The following is a 23,898-nucleotide window of genomic DNA, read 5'->3' as shown; positions in this document are numbered from 1 at the left end:
AAATTAATTCAGCATAGAATGCATCTCAAAGCCTTCCTGATGCCTGGCAATATCTTCTTCACTTGAAAAACTAAGATACATAACACACATGAAAATGTAAGTTTATGCACTCTATATCAAATAAAAGTCACATGTTGTTTATTTACAGTTACTTGTGAGATTGTTCGTTGCATGTCTGTTTCCCCCATTAGAATATAAACTCCCTGAAGGCAGTGAGCACATCTGTTTTTGCTGACCACCATTTCCTCAGCTTTTTGAAAAATATGTTAGTTGAAAGAAAAATAAAATGAAGTCATATGGATTTGTACTCAAGATTCATGGACTAACACATCATGACCCATGTCATCTACCAAAGTATTATGTAAAATGTAGTTAGCATTCCCTATGTCATTTATATTGATCCATAAAAGCCTATAATAACATTAAATCATTACTCAAGGCTCACACAGGAGACCCTGTCGAATTCATTATAATTTGCTCTAGCTTTAGTATATCCAAAGGTGGAAACATCTAAGATTGGGTCATTTAGATGTGCCTTGCAATTCTCTCCTGGATATCATCGTCTTAACCAGTTTGGGCAGTATTGGACTGAATATTAGAGAACTGAAGGTGCAGATCTCTCATGAGCGTCTTGATGATAGCTTGTGTTGTAACTAAGAGAGATACTACACAGGCTGATGATGGAGTTGGTATTCCATTGGAGACATTAAGAAGCCTAACTCATTGATAGCAGGGCATTCCACCCTCACAGAATAGAGTGGTAGATACCTTGTACTCCTCTAATGTAGATAATAGCCGATCACTTACTGCCAAGTACAGCGAAAGTAGAAAGCATTGTCTTAAAGAAAACAGCACAAATTACATAACAGACATAGTTACTGTTGTTTTTAGCAGGAGTGTCTCAGTTTAGTGTGCTGAGCATGTTGTAAATAGGAAAAGCAGTCTGTAGGTAAAGTTGGGAGGTTTGTAATGTAATGTCATTTTCATTGTGGACATTACAGTACATTATAGATAACTTATGTGTCTAAATATAATTTCTCAGAACATGTGCAAATTTCATTTTAGTGCCACTTACTATACATGCAGTACAGTTGGCAATAAGGTAGGTGAGTCTTGGATCCTTTCAAGGGGGCAGCACGGCCGTAATGTCAAGGATGAGATGCGCGCTGTGTTTTCCTTACGCACTGACTGCTTGGCAGTGTCTGCCATGTGCAGTGAATCCCGAAAATTTTAACATGACCTGAATTCTTCTATGATTATTAACCTGTGTTTTTAAGGATTTTATGGTATTTGAGCTACAAGTTGCTGATTTTTTTTAATTGAACATCTCTTATTTGGGGAGCTTAATCATCAAAACCATTTTTTTATAATGTGCTGACAAAATACAGGCTATGTCAGTGAAAGATCAAATACCTCTGCAGGGAAAGGAGGAAGGTCTCCTGGAAGTTACATCTGGCTTCTTCACTAATGTTAGACTGGTAGCGTGATGCACTGATGATGCCAAGAGTAACTGTCTCCGATTTCCCACTTCTTGTACAGTGTTTCAGAGAATAGTAGATCTCTAACCAATGCAAAAGGATGCAGATTGCTTGATGCTAGCTGTGCTGTAGGAGAGGCCAGAGTCTCCACGGCATTGCTATTCCATTCATCTTATCTCAGATCTGCAGAGAGTGGAGAGTGTTAACTTACTCCTGTGAACAATTCCCAGTTCTCTCCCTGACATATGGAAGTCGCGCTTTCTGCACACACTCGTTCTCCATACCTGTAGTTCACACGTACTGAGGCGTAATGCCTGCAAACGGAAGAACATGCAAACACCAAAGCGACGTGGATGGCGCCTGGCCGTTAGACCCTTCAGCCGCCAAGGACGTAGCCCTGAGAACCCCTGATTGAAACACAGAAGTTCCTGTAAAGTAAGGGTTTGTTTAGGTTTTTCGTTTGTTTCGTTTTGTTTTGTCTAGTTATATTTAAGCAAGGGCCTAAATCTGCATCCCAACAAATTTCAGAACTCTGCCATAAACTATTGTGGGTAGTGTTAGTTTATATTTGGGGACACAATGGTATGTAGAGTGTGCATTTGTGTTTGTTAATTTTCCCCTTTTATTTTGAGAGGCAGAGAGAGAGAATGAGAGAGAGAAGGATTCGGTGCACTGGTTCACACCCCGAATGCCTGCAACAGCAGGACTGTGCTGCTGCCAGCCTCGGGAACTGAGAACCCTCACCTTGCACGTATGCCTCGGTGGCAGGAAACCAGTTGCTGCAGCCATAGCTGCTGCCTCTTAGCATCAGGAGCCAGAGCTAGAACACTCCAAGGTGGCATGGGGCCCTCTGTTTTGTTTTTCTTTTTTCTTTTCTTTTAGCCACTAGAAATTTGTTCCTTTTTTAAATTCTGCTGAAATGAAGAGATGTGTTTAAAAATCAAAATACTGAACAGTGTTGTATTTCTTCCTTTCATTATACTTTTCAAAAATAAATGTGAACAGTGCATGAATCCCTAAAATTATGTCTATGGAATAAAAAACTAGCTTTTTTTAATGCAGAAGCTATTAATACAAAATCCAGAAAGTGGTATTGAACTCACTTTTAAAATAAATATATAGTTAAAAAATTATGTTTCATGTAGCTTCAGAAGCTTTTAGCAATCATAAAAAATATGATCATTCACCCAGATGATTGGGTTACTGAGAATAACAGGCTTAGCAGCAAGCGAGAAGTAAAACCTGCATTATCTTGTCATTTTTAGTATTCGGAACTCAGCAGCTACATTCTTGAAAAGTATTTAAGGATTTTATATTTAAAAACTTTCATAATAATATATATTCTTTTCTCTGGAAAATATAAACCTTCAAAGTTAAGTACTGATGTCATAAAACGTCTGTTATTCATTTCTAATTCAGTTGGGCATTTATTGAATTTCCACAATTATGGAAGACTTTACTGGTCAGTCACTCAGCAGTTCTTTCTGTGTCCAGCAGGGATATGATATGTTCTGGGCCCTACCCAGGGGACACAGTGGTGACAGCAACATCCCTGCCCTAACTGAGCTTACATTTTCATCGGAAGAGAATAGGGGAGCCAACATTGTGGCATAGTGGACAAAACCACAGTCTACAGTACAGGCATGTCATGTGGACACCAGTTGAAGTCCCAGTTGCTCCGCTTCCAGTCCAGCTCCCTGCTAATGTACCTGGGAAAACACCAGAAGATGGCCCAAGTGCTGCCCCCCTGCCCCCACGTGGGAGGCCCGCATGAAGCATGTGGGCTCTTGGCTGTATCCTGGCCCAGCCCTGGCCCGGTACAGCCATTTGGGGATTGAACCAGCAAATGGAGATCTGTCTCTCCCTCTCATTCTGTAATTCTGAATTTCAAATAAATAAATAAATTTTAAAAATATAAAAGAAAAGAAAGAAAAAGTGAAGACAAAACACCAGAGCCAAAATACAAGGTATTAATTAAAAGCCTGGGCAAATGGGCCCGGCACAGTAGCCTAGTGGCCAAAGTCCTTGCCTTGCATGCACCTGGATCTCATATGGGCACCTGTTCATATGGCTGCTCCACTTCCCATCCAGCTCCCTGCTCATGGTCTGGAAAAGCAGTGGAGGATAGCCCAAACCCTTGGGACGCTGTACTCACATGGGAGACCCAGCAGCTGCTCCAGGCTCCTGGTTTCAGATCAGCTCAGCTCCAGCCATTCCAGCCACTTTGGGAGTGAACCAGCAGATAAACCTTTCTCTGTCTCTCCTTCTCTCTGTAGATCTGACTTTCCAATAAAAATAAAAATGCTGAGCTCAGGTAATAGGAAGTGTAGTGATGACCATTGCACAGGACAATGGCATGAAGCGTGGCTGGCAGGAAGTAGGGTGTGACAGTAAGAACCCCCCGCTGGGCAGTTCTGTGCGGCCTCTCCGTGTTTCTCCCTGCTGGAGGCTGTCTGATCCTGCTAGCGCCACTGTCCTGTGTTCATCAAGTTGAAAACAACTTGATTCCTTTGTACGGCTGAGGAGCGTGACGTCACTGACTGAGGTGCCGTTCCCAAAGGTGATGAAAATGCACTAGTCCAGCCAATTTTTTTTTTTTGCCCCTTCTTGTGTATTACTAACTGGTTTTCAAAGGCAGCTCCCTGCCTTTTGTCACCAGCATGTATGCACTGTAAAATTTGCTAAGCCACAGGAGAGGGATTAGATGCAAGGACACAGGGGGGAAAAAATAAAAAAGCAAGTGCCACTGTAGAGAAAATTTGAAGGTGACACAGGATTAAGGACTCAGCTGCCTAATGATAGTGTTGCTGATCACAGTGAGAAAGTGCAGAAACTGAACGGATACCAGCCACAACATGAACTTCATCCTTGTTTGAGTTGTATAGCTGGAAGGCTGTCCTATAAACTCCTTCAGTCCAGCTTACAGCTTTTATGTGTAAGTGTGTGTGTGCACATATATACATCCTTATGCAAGTAATGATACAGACTAAAGAAACAAGTTGGTAAAGATAATGTATCTTGAGAATAAACACCACAAATATCCCTCATATGTGAAATTGCCGATGAATATATCTGTTAGGGTGGCACTTGGAATGTAACAGGCTTCCGTGACCACCATGTCACAGAGTGCCCACGAACAAGAATGTGAACTGCTACCATTATGTATTGTCTTAGAAGAGACCGAAGCCCAGCAGGGTAATTTTCACAAAACAGAAAAGCCAGCAATGGTTAGATCAGACCAGGGTGCTCTCCAAGAGTGGTGGCAATGAAAGTTTCACAGGTGCCAAGGAGGAGTTTGATAATGGAGGAATCTTATGCCAACAATGTCTTCAAATTTATTAAGACTGAGGCAGTAACAGTAACTAAGTAATAAATTTGGGGAAACATAAACATAGTAAAAGGAATGAGGATAACATAAATAAATCCTGATATCAAAAAAGGAAAAGCATTTTTAAGGATTTATTTATTTTTATTGAAAAGGCAGATTTTACAGGAGAGCAGGAGACAGAAAGATCTTCCATCTGCTGGTTCATTCCCCATATGGCCATAACAGCTGGAGCTGAACCAATCCAAAGCCGGAAGCTTCTTCTGGATCTTGTATGTGCGTGCAGGGGCCCAAGGACTTGATCCATCTTGCACTGCTTTCCCAGACCATGTGCAGGGAGTTGGAGTGAAAGTGGAGTAGCCCTGACATGAAGTATGGCATGCTGGCACTTGGAGGCTGAGGATGAACTACTTGAGCCATCACACCAGCCCTGAAAACAAAACAAAAACAATTAAAAAACACTTTTTGTTTTCATTTATTTTTATTTTATTTGAGAGGGATGCATGCCTGTGTGGGTCTTCATTGAGGGTGGGAAGGTCAAGATATGAACGAAGATGAGTGGGACTAGTTTTTTGTTTGTTTGTTTGTTTGTTTGTTTGGTCTTCTGTGTTAGCAGGCAGGGACAGAGAGGGGCCACCCTTGGCTGTCAAACTACATCAGCACCCCAGGGGTGGAGGGGAGTGATCATTTGATGATGCCTGACAGACCAACACGTGGGGAAGAGTAGAAAAACACTTTTTAATGTGATATTCTGACAACTAAGCTTTCTAACGTAGAAAGAACTTGTTCGCTATCCCTTGAGAAAGTATGGACACAAAGAAGTAAAGGTATTTCCAGCTGCAGAAAGAAGTTGCAGAGCGGTTACTGCTGCCTCAGCATTCTTCATTATGGCACAGAGTGATGTGAGGAGGACCATGGCCCTGCACAGATGCGGGTATGCCTCACTCACTGCTCTGCACACACCACAGCATCTGGCCACTCATTTCACATCTGCCGGACTCAGTTTCTCTGTCTATGGTTTAGAAACATGGCTCCTTCCTTTTCCAACCTCACTGGTTTGTCTTAATGGGTGCACTAGTTTATATTCCTACCAGCAGTGGATTGGAATATATAGGATCTTCATATACATGAAGATAGCCAGAAACTTTCTAGGGCCAAAATGCCTAACGAGAGGTTCCTTGGTCCAATGTAAAGGTAGGCAGGTTTCTTAGGAGTGTGTTCTCTCAGAATCTTTCACTTAGGAATGGTGTAAAAGCACAAGAATAGGTTAAAATAGGAATTGATTTTTTTCTTCATATGTGATCAGAAGAAAGCAGCCAGATCTTTTAAGCTGTACAAAACCATTGGAATAGTTATAGTCATTCTCATTTTTCATACAGGTTCATGTGGCAGACACTATACCTATTATGCATGTACATAACTTTAATTCTTACTAAAAACACTTCCTTGTAGGTATTATTGCTACTAGCACCATTTTCACATTTAAAAAAAAAAGATTTAAAATACCTGCACAAGGTTAAAGCCAGTAAGAAGCATTTTGTGTTTACAGAAACGTCAACAGAAAAACATGGTGTAAGCAATATTTATTCTTTCTAACATTTGTTCTCTCCTTTTTTCCACCTGCTACAACTCTAGTTCATGTCTACATTTTCTATAGTTCAAAAATTTCCACAGCATGTTTGTTTTTTTAGGGGGGATGGCTTTAAAAAATCCCAAGAGAATTTGTTGGTAATGTATGTTTGGGAGGTGGTACCCAATGAGTTCCTCCTTTCTTTGTCAGCAAAGCAACAGTAGCTTACTGAAGCCTGGATTTAAAAAAAAAAAAAAGTGGTAATGGCAGTTTTCCTAAGTGTTGACACAAGCCCTTGAATCAGTTGACATCTCATAAAGCCAAGGTTCTGTGAAATCAGCTTTAGGAAAGGGTGACTCTTGAATAATTGGAGCAGTAAATGCTGCAAGCATGATGCCATGTCACTACCAGCAGACATAGAGCACCACCCTCACAGCAGACGAGACATAGGGTTGTATTCCTGTACAGCTGATCAGATCATTCAACCAGTCCCCTGAAGATTATCCAACGTAGTATTCTCCCAACTCTGACAGCAAGTAATATTTGTTAAATTACAGAATTCCAGATCATTTCTTCTTCTAATGGATGGTTAAATTTATTTTACATTACCAAAAAACAACATTATTAACATTTTGATTAAAGCCCTGTTTTTTGTAGTGACATATGCATTTTAACTTGGAGACAAGGCCCATGAACTGTTTCTTCCTGTTTCCTATTGTAAAACCAGATTAATTCACTTGACCCTACCATGGTGGGATCCTCCCATTAAGAATTATTGAAAACTTGGATGAGAGCAGTTTAGTGTGAGACTATATTTGGGCCTTAAGTATTTATTGCATCAACTCAAAATTGAAAAAATACTATGCACTTAGAAAACACTAACTGCATTGTCTGTTACTTGTTACTTCATTGTCATATATCTTTTTAAAATGTCATTGGGTTTAAATTATTATTACATACCCATTAGTTCTGCTGCCTTGGGATGTAATGACTCGTAATAGCAGTCTATACAATAAAAAGGGTTGATGAATTTTTACTGGACTGTCCTTTTGGGACTATAATTTTCAACATTCTCTGGAAACTTTGCCAATCCTTCAGTGATAAAGTACTCTTATACTCTTTATCACTGACAGGTTCACTGGTGCCCTGAATGTTCAACCTATACATGTTGGACATCATATCACACTGCTGTAAGTCCTTCTTGCTGTCTCATCCCATTGTGAAAGGGTGGAGAGCAGGCAAGAGAAAAGGCTTCAACTCCTGCTAGGATCAACACTGTTCCATTCATGAGAGTAGAATCTTCATGATCTAGATACTTCACAAGGGCACTCCTCTTAACACTATTCAGTTGGGAACTAAGTTTCCACCTCATACTTTCTAGGGAACACATTCAAGCCATAGCAATCCACTAAAATCAGCATCGTAATAAATATCTAGAACATCACTATAACTCCCCCAGAGTTTTTAAATTTCCTTCCAGTCCTCATCTGGCCTTTCAACCTCTGTTTTAATTGAAATATCAAAAGATGTCTTTTTCAGGGTCCCAAGGCTTTGGGTCACCCTTCTCTATTGCCTTCCCAGGCCACAAACAGAGAGCTGGATGGGAAGTGTAGCAGCTGGGACATAACTGGCACCCACATGAGATTCCTGTACATGCAAGGCGAGGATTTAGCCACTAGGTCATCATGCTAGGCACTTTTGTATTATTTTCTTATGACTGCTATTGGGATTTAAAGTTAGTTTATGCATCATTATCATAGTTCATTTATTCTTTTATTTATATGATTGTTCCCCTATGTTACACCATATGCATGAAAAATACATTGTTTTAATTTTTGCACCAAAGAATCAGTTGTATTATTACAAAACTTAACAAAAAATTTCCCTGTTTGTGGCCTAGGAAAGCAGTAGAAGATGACCCAAAGGTTTTGGGCACTATCTCGGGGGTTCTGACCAGCAGGTCCCCATGACCACCGAAGGGTAAGGTGACAGTGTTCTTCCCCAAGAACCACCGGAGACACTCTGGTCTAGCATGTCCGTTTATTGCAAAGCAAGCACAATCTTTTATATCTGAAGAAAAGGGGAAGGCAGAGGGATGTCTCCCAACAATCTTGCCACCCAATAATAGCACTGTAATTGGCTAGAAGGCAACTCTATCTCTCTGAAACATCCAATCCTGCTGCAATTCACATATACCATTTATGGCTGGCAGGCAATGTGGGACCATACCAACTTCTCAGAGCTACTTCCCCATGAGGTCCCGGCACAGCTTGTCCAAAGACAGAGAAGGAAAACCAGGGTGCAGCCCACTGCTTTCACCTGTATGGCCAGTGAGCAGGTCAGGTTGAGGTCTCGGTGTGCCAAGACCATTGTCAGGGGGCTCCCCTAGGTACAGAGTGTTCCATGTCCTTATGACCTTCCTCATAGGCTGAGTAGGCAGACATCCAGGGGTGATCTCCCACAACCCTGCATGTGCGTGGGAGACCTAGAAGAAGCTCCTGGCTCCTGGCTGCAGATCGGTTCAGCACCGGCCGTTGCAGCCACTTGGAAAGTGAATCAGTGGATGGAAAATCTTTCTGTCTCTCATCTCTGTACATCTGACTTTCCATAAATAAATAAATAAATCTTTTAAAAAAATAAAATCCTCATTTGCTCATTTCAATATCTGGATCATTTTAAGTCTATTTCTGTTATCTTTTCCCCCTTCATGGCTGTGGATTAAATTTTCCTGTTTCTGTATTGGCTAAATTTTCATATATGTTGGACATTGTAGAAAAGAAGTTATTTAGTCTTTGAGTTCTGTCCTACTCTCCCGAAGGATGGTGATCTTGGTTGTGGTGGGAATTTAAACCATGAGTTGACAACCTGAAAGTGTTCCAGCTTGGCTTAACACTTTATTGTGGTAATATCTGGTTACTGCTCATAATTATGGTCTGCCGCTAGAGAAATGTCCCTTCTGTGTTTCCACGGGAAGCCTGAGGAGTTTATCAAGCCTGAAGTCTAAACTACCTCTCCTGCTGTGGACAAAAGCTGAAAATCTCTGCTCTGGTTCTTCATTTTTGCAGCTCTTTGGAGTCCTCTCCAGACAGTCAGAGTTGAGAATCCAGCAAAAAAAAAAAAAAAAAAAAAGGTGGAGAGGGATTTATTCACAGATTTGGAATTACTCCCCTTCTGTGGTTGGCTTCTTTCTGTAAGGAATTTCCCTTCTAGCTTCCAGCTGTTCTGGCATCCCAAAACTCCATCTCAGGCCAAAAAGCTGACAGCCTTCTGTTTGGGTTCTCACCACCCTGAACATGCAGAAAGGCAAGTGCTGTGTGGGTGAAGGACCAGCCCCGACGGAATGGCTTAAGCCCCTCCAGTTGGCCTGCGTGGAGAGCTCGCCATGCCATCCAGTCGCTGTGTTTTAACATTTTGTCCGAGTTTATCACTGTTACAAAGAGGAGAGTTAACTGACTAGCAGAACAAGAGCTCTCTTTTAAAAAATCTTTATGAAAATATAATCTTTATAAACACAATGAGTAAGTGTTTATGTGTAGGAAAATAACATCTGAAGGAATATATTCCAAGTTATCTCTCAGTGGTACAATTTTTGGCAGTTTTGTTTTTTTTCCTTTGTACTTAATCTGTGCTGTCTGCCTCTTTCTCTAGCTAGCATAGGTAGAACAGCAAAGTCCCCTCCTGGTTCTCCTACAGGTGGTTTGTTTGTGGTAACTCTTTTTAATAAGATGTGCTTTTGCTTCTGTGTTCCATTTCCTATTACAACTCCAGGAGGTTGACTGCAGATCCTCTTAGCAGTCTATTCTGTCTGTATGGTAAACAAGATTCTTTCTGGCTCTAGAAATAGACAAATGAGGGCAAATCAAAGTTAAATGGCTTATCCAGAATCTCAGGCACATTGACAGAATAGCTCAAAAATAGATTTTAAATTTGAAGTTCCTCAGCTCAGCTGTGTATACTTTTTTCCAGTTCTCAGCACCAATGTATACAGTTAATTCGACATTTTTCTAATGGGTATGAAAGAAAATTATCATAGTTAAATATAAGCATCAAATATTTTGGAAACTTCACTTTAGTCACTGATTTCAGTCTCCTCTCCATCAAGTCTCTTTTAGCAGATGGAAAATTTTGACTGATTTTAATTTGACTGCAGTTAACCCTCCAAGGGCTAACGGCAAAATGGCAGAAACACATATATTGGATAAGCAAGGAATTTCCTTCTTTCCTGGAATGTATGCTTATTTGTATGTGAAATAGGGTGAAAGGATGGCTATTTAATTTACCTATCCAGTGATAGATATATAAACTTAACTAGGCATACTTTAAACACATTCTAATGTGAGCTTTTTCTAAAATGGCTTACTAAAAATATAAAGGTTAAAGTCCTCGCTTTGCATGCACCTGGATCCCATATGGGTGCCAGTTCTAATCCCGGCAGCCCTGCTTCCCATCCAGCTCCCTGCTTGTGGCCTGGGAAAGCAGTCGAGGACGACCCAAGGTCTTGGGACCCTGCATCTGCATGGCAGACCCAAAAGAAGCTCCTGGCTTCAGATGGGCTCAGCTCCAGCTGTTGCAGTCTCTTGGGGAGTGAGTCAATGTAGGGAAGATCTTCCTCTCTGTCTCTCCTCATCTCTGTATATCTGACTTTACAGTAAAAATAAATAGGTCTTAAGAGAGTCCCACAGAAACAGATACAAATGAACGCAAATACTTATTCAATATTATCAGTTTACAATATGTGCCCTTATGGTGGATTCTGTGGAGACGGGTACAGAGTGCTGCGAGAAGGTGTGAGCACTGGATGCAACTGTTGCACTGCCACTTAGGATGCCTGCAGCTCCGAGGAGAGTGCCTGCGTTTGAGTCTCAGCTCTTTTTCCAGTTGCAGCTTCCTGCTAATACAGAGTCTGGGAAGCAGCTGTAATTACCCAAGGCGAGTCTCTGCTGCCCATAGGGGATGACCCAGGTGGAGTTCCAGGTACCTGGTGTCAGCTGGGTCCGTCCAAGGCTATCGTGAGCATTTAAGAAGTAAACCAAGAGATGGAAAAACATAAAATATTCTGAATGTGTTGATTACTCTGTGATCATGAAAGAGGATTTGCTTGTTACGTACTAAAGGGCATGGTATTTACAGCCTTAAAAATTTCATAAAAGTAGTAATCCCGTGCAGGTAGGCATTTCTGAAGCAATTGCGATGCCAGTGTGTGACATTACAGTACCTGGCTGAGTGCCCGGTTTCTGCTCCCGACTTCAGCTTCCTGTGAGTGCAGGAAGGCACCTGGATTGAATCCTTGCTCCCAGCTTCAGTCCTGGCCCAGTCCTGATTGTCAGCATTTGAGGAGCAAATCAACAGATGGAAGCCCTCTCTTTTACCTGCCTTGCAGGCACAAAACACAAATTTAAGGAGATCAACGCTGTGGCACATTGGGTACCTGCAGTGCCAGCCCCTGCATCCATGTGGGAGTCCCAGAAGCTTCTGGCTCTTGGCTGCAGACTGGCTCTAGTTCCACACATTGTAGCCATTTGGGGAATGAGCCAGAGAATGGAAGATTCTCCCTCTCCCTCTCTCCTTCCATCTCCCTCTCTTCCTCCATTCCTCCTTCCCTCTTTTGAATAAGCAAATCTTTTTTAAAGGGTACAAATTTTAAATTCAAATGAAAAATACTCCCAAAAGTTTTAGAAATCTCTCCTAATAATTATTTTTTAATTAACCTATTTATTTTAGAGAGAGAGACAAAGATATGGAGAAAGCTCCCATCTTACTGGCCACTTCCCCAAATCTCCAAAAACCAGCCTGGGGTTGGGCCAGGCTGAAGCTAGGAGACAGGAACTCCAGCCGAATCTTCCAGATAGCTGGCAGGGATACAGTTACTTGAGTCATCACTGCTTCCACCAGGTTGTACGTTAGCAGAAAGCTAATTGGGACTTGAACCCCGGTACTCCATTATAAAATGCAAGTATCTTTTCAGCATATCTAGTTTTACTGTGAAACAGATTTTAAAGAGAGAGAAGGAAAGATAGAGATAGAAGGGCTTCCATCCACTGGTTCACTCCAAGTTGACCACAGCATCCAGAGCTGAGCTGACCCTAAGCTGGACTCCAGGAACTTCTTTTCCGGTCTCCCACATAAGACACTGTAATGAAGTACATTTTACATTTGTTACAGAATTTGAAAAGATACTAGTTACACTTCTTCATTGTATATATTAGCTCTTCTCCATTGTATATATTTTCATGTACTTGTTTTTAAAGAATTATTTATCTACTTATTTGAAAGGTAGTGGGAGCTGGGAAGAGAAAGAGGGATGGAGGGAAGAAAGGAGGAAAAAGAGAGAAAGATATCTTTCATCCACTGGCTCACTTTCCAAATGGTTCCAATGCCCAAAGCTGGGCTGGTCCAAAACTGGGAGCCAGGAATTGCTTCTGGAACTCCCATGTAGCTGCAGGGACCCAAGGACATGGGCCATCTTCCTCGATTTTCCCAGGTCACTGGCTGGGAGCTGTATCAGATGTGTAGAAGCTGGTACTCAAACTGATGCCCATACGGAATGCTGGCACAACAGGCACAGGGTTAGTTTGCCATGCCACTGCACCAGCTACTGGTCACATGTTCTTAAAGAGGAGCACAGAACACAGAAGTTGGATAGTAGGAAAAGATGATTCATGCCTCGGTGATAGAATATGCAAACAGTTAACATAACCCAGAAAGGAGATATTAATGTTGTGGGTTAGCATAACGCTTCTGAAAAAAAAAACCAACTCAAATATTTTTTGGTTATATACCAATCATTAGTTTTTGCTAAAATAATACGTTCAAGGTCTTTCGTGTGGGAGGGTGAGAATCTGCTCTTTGCTGAGGATATGCAGCAATCTTTGACCAGCTGAGTTAGAACAAAGTTCTCCAAAGCCAATGCTAATAACTTCGGATAGGAGGTCATTTCTTAAACGTGAAGTCTCCATATAATCGTTCCAGTTCAGAATTTTTAAAAAGAATAGCTTTCTTCAATACAACACAATATGCTCTGCCGATTCACCAAATAGCCACGACAGCCAGGTCAGGCTAAGTGGAAGTCAGTTGGGTTCCAGTCTTAAGGGGAAGCAATGTGCTATTGGAGGCAAGGCGTTATCTGAGATGATAGATGTGCCATTGGTGTCAACAGTTAAAATAGTATTTGAGATACAAAATGAATGAAAATTGAAGAAAAATACTTGTACTCCTGCTGTCTGGGTTCAGTAGAAGTGAATAGAAACAATCAAATTGCATCTCGTTTCACTGCTTGGAAGAAGGTTGATTGCCAAAATCTTCCGAGGTTCAGTGTCAGAGACCTCCAGCTACTTCAACCTAGGTGCTTGCATTCAAGAATGAATTTACTTCCCAGGGCCATGTCCTGACTGCCAAAAGGTCCCGTATTCCCCAATCCCTCACCCCTATCACAGATGAGAGACCCACATTTGCAACAACAACAAAAGATGCAAAGCAGAAAACCCAGGCTGCCCCCAAAATTGCAAATGACCCAGAGGTTTCCACCACTGATTCTATGCCGTTATTTCAGCCTACCCCTTTCTTGTGGTCAAACTTGAGGTCCCTGCCTTCAGAGTCTCAACACAGTCCTAGCTTTACAGGGCCTGCGGCAGGGTAAGCCAGAATTAGCCCCTTCTGCCTTGCAGGGGTCTACATTAGGAGCCTTCTCTCTTCAAATATTGGTAAGTTTGTGTTTTAGTTTTAAATGATGTTCTCCTTAGAAGCTCTAGAATTCATTTTTAAGTGAATTTTAGAGGCTAGATTTTATTTCTTTTTCGAAGGCACATTATTTTTCAGCACGCTGATCTTTCTGATTCTTTATAACTTTCTAAAAATACTGCTGGTAAGCTCATAAAATCATTAGTTAATCCCACTGGGACTTAGTAATGCATATTACAGACCTCCCGATTTTTATATATTAGATTTTCTCAAGGATTCCCTTACCTGCTATTATCAACATAGCTCTATTGACAGGGTCTTCATTACTTCCTAATTGCCCATACTTCTTTTTCTTGTTAAAGATCAATTTTTAAAATCAAGCATTGTCCTTTTGAAAGTACTATAGACATGTTATCCTGTTAATATTAATGTGTTTCATATCTTTCTAATTTCCCTCCCATGTTATCCAAGGAACCTACAAAATTTACTCATTACCTTCTGTCTTAAAAATGCATTCCTCTCAGATACATGATGGAAACAATATGGACATAATAGTATTACCCACTTCCCTATCCCCTTGAACCTTTTTTTTTTCTTTTTCTTTCTTTAACCGTAATTAACTATGTAAAGATTGTCAACAACAATACAATAAAATAGATTAAAAAAATGCATTCCTTTTGGGGGGGTTGCATAGTAAGATGCAAGGAGAACATGCTGAAATCAATCTGTAAGTCCACGAACTTTGTTGTTACAGACCCTACAAAATAAGCTGACCAGCAATAATTAGAACAATGGATGCTCAAGAAATCATCCTAGATTATCTTTTGGGTGAAATTATTTGACTGTCTTACTGTACATTAGCCTTTTAACTTACCAGTAAATCTCATCTCTAGGGAATCTGATTTGTGTATGTACACATACGTGCATGCATGAATTTTGGGGAGAGGTGTAGCATCATTTTGAGAAGGATTATTTGTTTTACCACAGAATTATTTTCTCTGTTATAGGATTCACTGACAAAGTAAATAATCAACATCTATGTTTTAAATTAAGATGTATTTACTTATTTGTCTGCAAGGCAGATACAGAGAGAGGGGAAGAGACAGAGTTGGAGAGAAATGGAAATATCTTCTACCCGCTGGTTCATTCTCCACATGGGTACAGCAGCTGTTGGTCCACATCAAGGCCAGAAGCCTGGAACTCCATTTGATTTGCCATGTGAGTGGCAGGGGCCCAACTCCGTGGGCCATCCTCTGTTGCCTTCCCAGGTCCACTAGGAAGGAGCTGGCTTGGAAGTGGAGCAGTCAAGACTAACAGTGCTGAGACACGTGATGGCTTGACCCACTGTGTCAAAACACTGGCCCTGATAATATACTTCTTTCAATTTTTAAAATTTTCTATTTCCAGAAATTGCATTTACATACGACTTTTTAAAAAGATTTATTTATTTTTATTACAAAGTCAGATATACAGAGAGGAGGAGAGACAGAGAGGAAGATCTTCTGTTTGATGATTCACTCCCCAAGTGACCGCAACAGCCGGTGCTGTGTCGATCCAAAGCCAGGAGCCAGGAACCTCCTCCAGGTCTCCCACACAGGTGCAGGGTCCCAAGGCTTTGGGTCATCCTTGACTGCTTTCCCAGGCCACAAGCAGGGAACTAGATGGGAAGTGGAGCTGCCAGGACTAGAACCAGCACCCATATGGGATCCCTGTGTGTTCAAGACGAGGACTTTAGCCGCTAGGCCACAGTGCCGGGCCCAACAAACAACTTTTCTAAAGGGTTTATTTATTTACTTGAAGGACAGTGTTAGTGACACAGAGATCTTCCATCCCCTGGCTCACTCCCCAGATGACCTCCACTGCTATAACTGAAGCCAGGAGCTTCTTCCAAGTCTCCCAGAAGGGAGCATAGGGGTCATCCTCCACTTTTTTCCCAGGCACTTTAGCAGGAAGCTGGATCGGAAGTGGAGCAGCTGGGATTTGAACTCTCACCCAAATGAGATGTGGGCACCATAGGCAGCTCCACCACAGCACCCTAGCTCCTATATATAACTTTATAATCACTACTGTGAGGCTGGTGTTGAGCATAGCTGGTTAAGCTGCCACCTGCAATGCCAGGACCCAATATGGGTACCAATTTAAGTCTCAACTGCTCCACTTCTGACCCAGCCCCCAACTAATGTGCTTGGGAAAACAGCAGAAGATGATTCGAGTCCTTGAGCCCCTGCACCCATGTCAGAGAGCCAGATGAAGTTCTTGGCTCCTTGCCCCAGATGTTGCAGCCATTTGGAGAGTGAACCAGCAGAGAGAAGAGAGATATTTCTATGTCTCTCCTTCTCTGTGTAACTCTGCCTTTCAAATAAGCAATTTTTTAAAAAAAGACAACTATTGCATAGTATGAGGGACTGTTTTAGAATAGTATATATCTGCCAAAATAAACATCAGGATTTTGGCTGCTCAGTAGCATATTTTGGCATGGTCCATTTCACCCCTCGCCCTCGCAAAAAAAAAAAAAAAAATCTAAGCACTAAGATCAAGTGGAGTGTGGACAGGGCTGACGTGTAAGTAACACTTGGATCAGTCATCACAGGAAGAAGTAAGGGGAACAGACACTACAGAAGTTGTGGTAATGTTTTCATCTCTCTTCTGCTATTTGAGCATTCCACTCACTGCTATTTTTAATCATTGCTTTTTGTTTAATTCCTAAATGCTAGTATGTGAATGTAGCCTGCTTTGTCAGTCCCATTACAAGCTATCTTTTCTTAAATATGTAGTCTCTTGGGAAAACAACACATTTTAGCAATTTGATCTTTCTCATATGATTAATAGTCACATCCTTCATACTTAAAAATTTCTAATCCTTTTGGCCATGTATGCTCTCTTTAATCTCCCTTGAAATCTGCTATAGTTCATTTTTTAAAGCAAACAATCAAAGTTAGGGATAAATATTCAATGTATTTATTTCAGTTAGATCTTCTTCCTTTTGATCATTTCCCAATGAAAAATGTCATTAACAAATAGTAACTGTAAAAGAAACATGTACAAAGTAAAGGAGAACTATTTATGCTAGGTGCAAGGACAACAGGGTATGAATCAGATTATTGAGAGAATTAGCCTCTAACATAATAAAAAAGAATTATTCATTTTTATTTAAGCTGACAATTGATCATCCAAATGCCTCCAAGGATAACATATATTACACAGTGCTTTGCTATCCTGGGATAACTTCTGCAGCTAACATAGTCCATTTACAAGTTTAAGTCACTGAGATGCTCTAGCTAAAAAGTAGGAGGAAGGGCCGTCACAGTGGCTCAATAGAATAATCCTCCACCTTGCAGTGCGGCATCCCATATGGACATTGGTTCTAGGGCCAGCTGCTCCACTTCCTGTCCAGCAGAGATGACTCCAGTCCTTGGGATCCCGTACCCAAAGGAAGCTCCTGGCTCCTGGCTTTGGCTCAGATCAGTTCCAGCCATTGTAGCCCTTTGGGGAGTGAACCAGCTGATGATGGAACATCTTTCTCTCTGGCTCTCCTTGTCTCTGTAAATCTATCTTTCCAATAAAAATAAATATTGAAAATGATGTTAAAATATGATTTTTAGAAATTAGAATAAAATTAATTCATAGTAAAAATGAATACACATCTCAATGTTTAAAATCCTGGAAATACACACAGCAAGGCATAGTAGAGTAGTAAGACCTCTGGTCCTGTACATAGGATCCTCATGAACTTGACAGTTACAAATGTAGACCACACAGGAGAGCTGACAGCTGGGGCAGCATGGGTAGTGGTGCCATCAGTGAAGAAATTTCCTCATCAAGCAAGCAATTCCTAGGTAATAGTCAGAAAAGCAAAGTACATACTCAATTCAATTTACATGGTGCTACATTCCTGGATAATTCAGCCGATACTAAAATTATACCCCCCCCCAAAAAAAGTAATTTGAGATTTTTTGCAAAACAAATTCTAAAATCACAAAATTATGATTTTTTTCAACCACATGAATAGCTATGAAACATTTGAACGCCATATGAGATGCAGAACAATACACCATCCTGAGCCTCTGACTAAGAACAGGTTCTTCTCCGTGCCTGACCATCCTGCACTAAATGCAGTTGCTCCTTCTGATCACTCCCCCAACCAGACATACCCCTCCAGAGTTCTAGAATATCTCCAGAGACCACTGGCTGGGACTGAACAGAGGCACTTTCTTTGGATTGCAACATTGCAATCCTTTAAACCACTCTTATGTTAAATTGATTTTATAGATTAGGATAGTGATTTCTTTCCAAAGGTGAACTATCTAGTTAGAACAAGCCTGCCCATCCTAAAGGATACAGAAATGATTCCCTGAAAACTTGGTAGGCATTTAATACCGTGGAAATCCTTTGCTCCCTGCTGTGTGTGAATCTCTCCAGACTAGGAGTGTGAAAGTTTGAGAAATAGAAGGGCACAGTCCCAAGGGAGGGCTTTTGATAAAGAGAATGTTATGCTAGAGTGGAGCCCGCGGCCTTACTACAAAGAACACTGTCATGTTCTTCCACATAATTGCAGTTTGTTAATACAGACTACTTATTTTTTAACAAAAGGAGAGTACAATTGCATTTTCTTTTTTTTTTTATTTATATTTGTTTTTATCAGAAAGACAGATTTACAGAGAGAGAGACAGAGAGAGCTTTCATCTGCTGGTTCAACCACAAAGTGACCACAAGGGTGAGAGCTGAGCTGATCTGAAGCCAGGGGTCAGGAGCTTCTTCCATGTCTCCCATGTGGGTGTAGGGTTCCAGGACCCTGTGCTATCCTCCGCTACCTTTCCAGTCCACAAGCAGGGGGCTGGATGAGAAATGGCGCAGTCAGGACATGAACCAAGCACCCATAGGGATCCTGCTTGTAGGGAGTAGATTAGCCAGTTGACCCCTAGGCTGCATTTTTGACCCAAATTTTCACCTTTTATACCCTGTAACGAATAGATAAATTAATGGCCTATTGTTGCCATACCAGCAGGTAAAAAGCGCCATTCCTAGCTTATCCAAAGGTGATGCATCTTTAATACTAGAAAGCTGCTCTGGACTATCAGGCAAGGGTGAGCATTGAGGATTCATCAAGCAGAGTCCCCGTCAGCCACAGCTACAGAGCTGGCGTGGTGCTGTTATCCCCAGGGGCAGCTGCTCATCCTTCAGATGGCCTCTCACCAAGAAGGAAGAGATAAAGGAGCCTCAAGAGCTTCAGACCATGGATTCCTCCGAGCCCTCCAGCTTCATACGGTGATCTGGTTTTCAAGGGGAAGGGGATGGGGAGAATTATGAGAGAAGGCTCACAAATTGATCCTAGCCTGGGTAACACTAGGAGGTGTAAGTGTGATCACCAAGGAGGGATTGCCAATGTGGCTGGAAGCTTAGGAAGAAAAACAATTAACACCTTTTTCTTTTGGTGTTGGGGGGGTGGAGGCAGGGTCTTAATGTGTTTTGGGGTGGGCCATGTAATATGCATCTGAGAATGGTCTTTCAAAAGGAAGAAATATGGATTTTAAACTATTTCATCACGTAACATTCAGTTTAGTAGTTGTTACTGAAGAGAAACTAGGGTTGCCAACATTGTGGAAATAGAGGTAGTCAATTCATAAACCTATCCATCCAGAAACTTGGTTTTCTTTTACAGACAGAAGCCAAATCTCAAAGTCAGCATGTCTGAACACATCTAGAATGCCTCCCTTAGGTCTGGGGAATAAATGCCTCCAATTCCAAAGAATCTTGTAAGACTACCATTCGAATACATCAAATTATAAATAATAAGAATATCCAGATGTTACATATACATTTTTTTAAGAACTTGAAACTTTACAGCCCGATGATGATGGATGTGTGTGAGTGTGTGTGTGTGTGTGTGTGTACAGATATATACACTAGTCCTTCCAGAAGTGTATAAAGAATTGTCAAAATCCTGTTAGGCACTTTAGGATTAACCAGAACCTACACTTATCCCCACCACCTTCTGTTGAATTATATGAAATATTTGCCTAAGATGAGTAATCAAAGAGAAAGGAATGACCTAATTTTTGAGCCTGAAATACAGTAGTATCAGAGGATATTTCTCAAGAGTGTGACTCCAGTCCTGGGGCTCTGCTTGCAAATGCGGGTTCACGAGGCTGTTGTGCAGGGGACTGGAGGCTGCCCAACATCCTTGGGAGGCCACCTCCAGAGAACAGGGTCCTCCAGAAGGGCCAGCTCCCACGGCGAAGTCACATGAACCAGCCGCAGCCATAGCATCCTTATTGTTGTAACTCCCAGATTGTGATACTGTCACAAAACTGTTGCTAGGCAACAAATGTGGTTACCAGGTCTCAGCGAATAGCTGAAGGGGAAAGCAAAGTGTTGCACCATTGTAGAGTAACCATAGCAATGACCTACTATTACAGACTAAAGAATTATCATTAACAACGTGAAAGTATCAGACAGAGGCCTTGAATCCAGAGACTTCCAAGCAGTATCTGCATAATTGAGTGATCTAGGAAGAGAGTTTAGCCGTTCCCATTCATTATTTCTGTGGAAGAGCCCTAGTAATTACTCTTTATTATTTTTTTAATTTTAAAAATCATTCAGCAATGCGGCTATTGGTAAAATAATGTAAACTCTTCACATGTAGTCAGAAACAATCACTGCCTCTTTGCTCATGCATTCTTATAGCTACTCAGTATTATTATTCACCGCCTGTATTAAACCAAAGGTAATTTATTTGGAAACCAGAGTAGATCTAAGCCACAGAAAGCTGTGGTACAAAAAAATAACCTCACTCCCTCACAACCAATTTGTGTCTGCCCCAGTTCCTCCTACCAAATCAAGAGGCCTACATGCTCTCTTAGTAGTCACCGCTATGAGACATGTTCTTAGCATGTGTAAATCGTCCCCACTATATCCCGGGACAACGGCCCAACAAGACGACCCACCCCCCCAGTCATTAGTCCCCGTGGGATCCGGGCCCCAGGAGCCAGCCCGGTGATTCTGCCCCAGTGACCTTGCAAAGTAATCGGGATCTGCTCCTGGGCGAAGCTAGAAAAAACGCTCTTTTGGGGAGGTGGGTTTTTGTTTTGTTTTGACCCCCCCCCCAAATTGGGAAGCAAAGAAACTTGGGTGCTCCGGGGTGGGTGCGGGAGCTGCTCCGCGCGCTCTGGGAAAGCCAATCCCCGCGCGCGCCGTGCCGGGAAGGTGGGAGGTTTCCTGGCAGCGGAGGGAGGGGCCCTGCGCTCCGAGCGTCTCCATTGGCCCGGAGGGGCGACCCGCGGGGGCAAGCCGGGGCCGCGGCCCGGCGTCGGGGACTGCCCTAGGCGGCCGGAGCCCCTGGGACCTGGCAGCAGTCCGCGTCCCTCCCCTGGGCCGGGCCCCGAAGCCTGGCCGCGCGGGGTGGGGGTGGGGACCCTCAGGTGCAGGTGCGCCCTGGCGAGGAGGGGGCGGCGCCGCCGTGGGGGTCGGGACTGGACGGGCGGATCGCTGTCCTGCGCCTCGGCGGGGGGCCTGGACGCGGGTGCGCCCCGCAAGAGAGGCCTCAGCGTCACAGACCCTGACTCGTGTTTTGTGTTGCATTGCAGGCACCGATCGTCACGAGCTCACTTCCTGGAAGAGCTTCCCGTCCATCTTCAAATTCTTCAGCGAAGCCTCGGAGGCCAAGACCAGCTCCCTGAAGCCGGCGGGGACGCGGCGCTCGCACCGAATAAAGCACGAGGAGCTGTGAGGGCCGGGCGGGCGCCGAGCCCCAGGCAGCGCGGGTCCACTCCCCAGCCGCCCGCGTGCCCTCGCCGAGCCCACTCGGGCCCTCATTAGATTGTTTTCTTCCCAGAGCACAGGGTCGTGATGTATACATCTAAATCGCGTTTTGCATTATTTCTAGATGAGTGCAACTGTCAAAGCAATATGGGTTCACTGGCCGTGCTTCCTGCGGGCTGGGCGCGGGCTCCACGCCGCCCGTCAGCGCGCAGATTGAGGCTGACAGTGCCCGGCCCCGCGCTGCCCGCGCGCCTTTAATTGCCCCGACGCTGCCTCCTGGCGCAGGACCGAGCGGTCCTACCGCCCGCCGGCGCCTGCCCTTGGCCGCCCGCCGCCACCGCCTGCCCAGTGTCAGGGTGGTGAGGTTTTGCCCGAGGACCAGCTCTGCCCCTCTCCATCCATTTCACTCTCCCTTTCTAGCACCTCCATCCCTCGCTGTCTCCTCTTGGGGTGTGTGTCACTTTTTTTTCCCCTCTCCAGAAAAAAAAAATGTAAATTGAGAACAGAAGTACTATAACATTTCAGGAGTGTAAATTGTCCTCTGCCTACCGCTTTGTTTTCATTTTGAGACCCCAAGGAGCACTTTGCCTAAAAGACATCTATAAGCTACCGGATCCGCAAGGCTGCTCAGAATCCTTCCAGCTGGATGAGAGCTGTATATAAACATACACAAATCTCTGGTTTCACATGACACTGTTTAAAACAGAGATTGTTGGAGCCTAGGTGTGAAAGGTCTCGTTTTTCTGTTTTCCCGTGGAGTTTCCCAGCTTTGTCCTTGAAGTTGATCTTTTCAGTATACGTGTGGCCATTGTAATTGGGCTAACGCCAATTTTTGCTTTTTAAAAACTCTTGAAGAAACGTGCCAAGGTCTTTGAGCCTTACTAGAATGAGCTATCCTGAGCCTTCCTGTGGGTAGACCCTCCGTGGAACGGGATTTTGGGGAGTTGGTGAAGACACCCCGTTTGGGCTGCTGGGCCCTTTCCCTCAGGAAGCCCAAATGGGGCTACAGTGAGTTCTTAACATTTTCTACTCCAACGGGAAAGAAGCGATTCGGGGTGAAAGGCTTTCTCTCTGTCCCACCCTACAATTTTTAGCACTGCATTTCCTCTGTAGGCTTTCACCCTACATTTTCAACAATTCAACATTTTAATACAACTAAGATCTGGCCAGCACTGTGAAATACAAGCGATAAAATAAGTTGGGATTTTGCTGATTTTTAAATTAAAATATTAAATTTTAACATCATCCATTTTTAATTACTTGAAGGACTTAATTACCTAGCGGGGATTGTTTCTAATAAGTGAGATTCTGGATTTAATCTTTTTCAGCCTTCTTAAAAAGCATACGCAACAATTCCTCTCCCTGTCTTGTTTGGGATTGCGGTAAAAAACGTACCCAAAATGCCTGAGAGAGGTCCTGAAATGCTGGAAGGATAACCTAGGATCAGGCATTTCCTGGATCAGTGTTTTTATATTATGAGCTGGTTTCAGCAAGTGGGAGAACTCTTATTTCATGTCCTTGGCATCCAGGCACAGCCATTGGTTCTGTAGTTTTAACAATGGCAAACCACAGTTATCTTTTCCCAGTCATTGTATCTATATGTCTTTTGATGTTGCTTAAGCAGAAACAACATAGAAGAAGTCAAAATGGCATTTTTTTTAATCCGGCTCCTGGATGGCTTAAAATGTACAGCCCCAACATTTCCAAGCACACGGGTCTGTGAGGTCGACCCTTTTTATCTGAGCTTTCCTGTTAGATGTAGTAGTGACCTGTGTCAAATAATGGTGTCTTCTAGTCAGAAGACAGAATTGATGTGAACTGAACGTGTTTTTCAAACTGTTAGATGTGTGGTGTTTTCAATATATGAAAATGTTCACAGGAAACTAATTTTATAGCATTTGTGGGGAGGGAGGGAAGCTCTTGTGCAATGCTAGATTTGTGAAGCTTCCGCTGCTGAATTATTTCAAATATGCTCCGTCTATAAAGGGAATCGCTCCTGTTCCATCTCCCCAGTTTCTCACCTCTCCAGCAAATCACTGTGTATTCGCCTTTAATACTTTCAAACTACTGGATTGTTGGGCCTTGTTTAA

General features: G+C 42.7%; 1 protein-coding gene across 3 annotated transcripts in view; it reads left to right on the top strand.

Moving 5' to 3' along the window:
* FAM172A (family with sequence similarity 172 member A) overlaps positions 1-22,122 on the top strand; it is a 301,851-nt gene extending 279,729 nt beyond the window's left edge. The window contains exon 11 of one of the 3 annotated variants that reach the window (XM_004586200.3): positions 21,634-22,122. In XM_004586200.3, the coding sequence (XP_004586257.1) occupies positions 21,634-21,776 (143 nt within the window). In that variant the 3' untranslated portion in view covers positions 21,777-22,122. Of the gene's footprint in view, positions 1-7,899; positions 8,040-21,633 lie in introns of those variants that run through there. The other 2 variants (XM_004586201.2, XM_058656305.1) reach the window with 2 other exon arrangements.
* The last annotated feature ends 1,776 nt before the right edge of the window (positions 22,123-23,898 follow it).

Source organism: Ochotona princeps, chromosome 28 (assembly GCF_030435755.1).
Source record: "Ochotona princeps isolate mOchPri1 chromosome 28, mOchPri1.hap1, whole genome shotgun sequence".
Taxonomy (NCBI): domain Eukaryota; kingdom Metazoa; phylum Chordata; class Mammalia; order Lagomorpha; family Ochotonidae; genus Ochotona; species Ochotona princeps.
The sequence above is the reverse complement of the archived record's forward strand: the minus strand, read 5'-3'. Positions and strand labels throughout refer to the sequence as shown.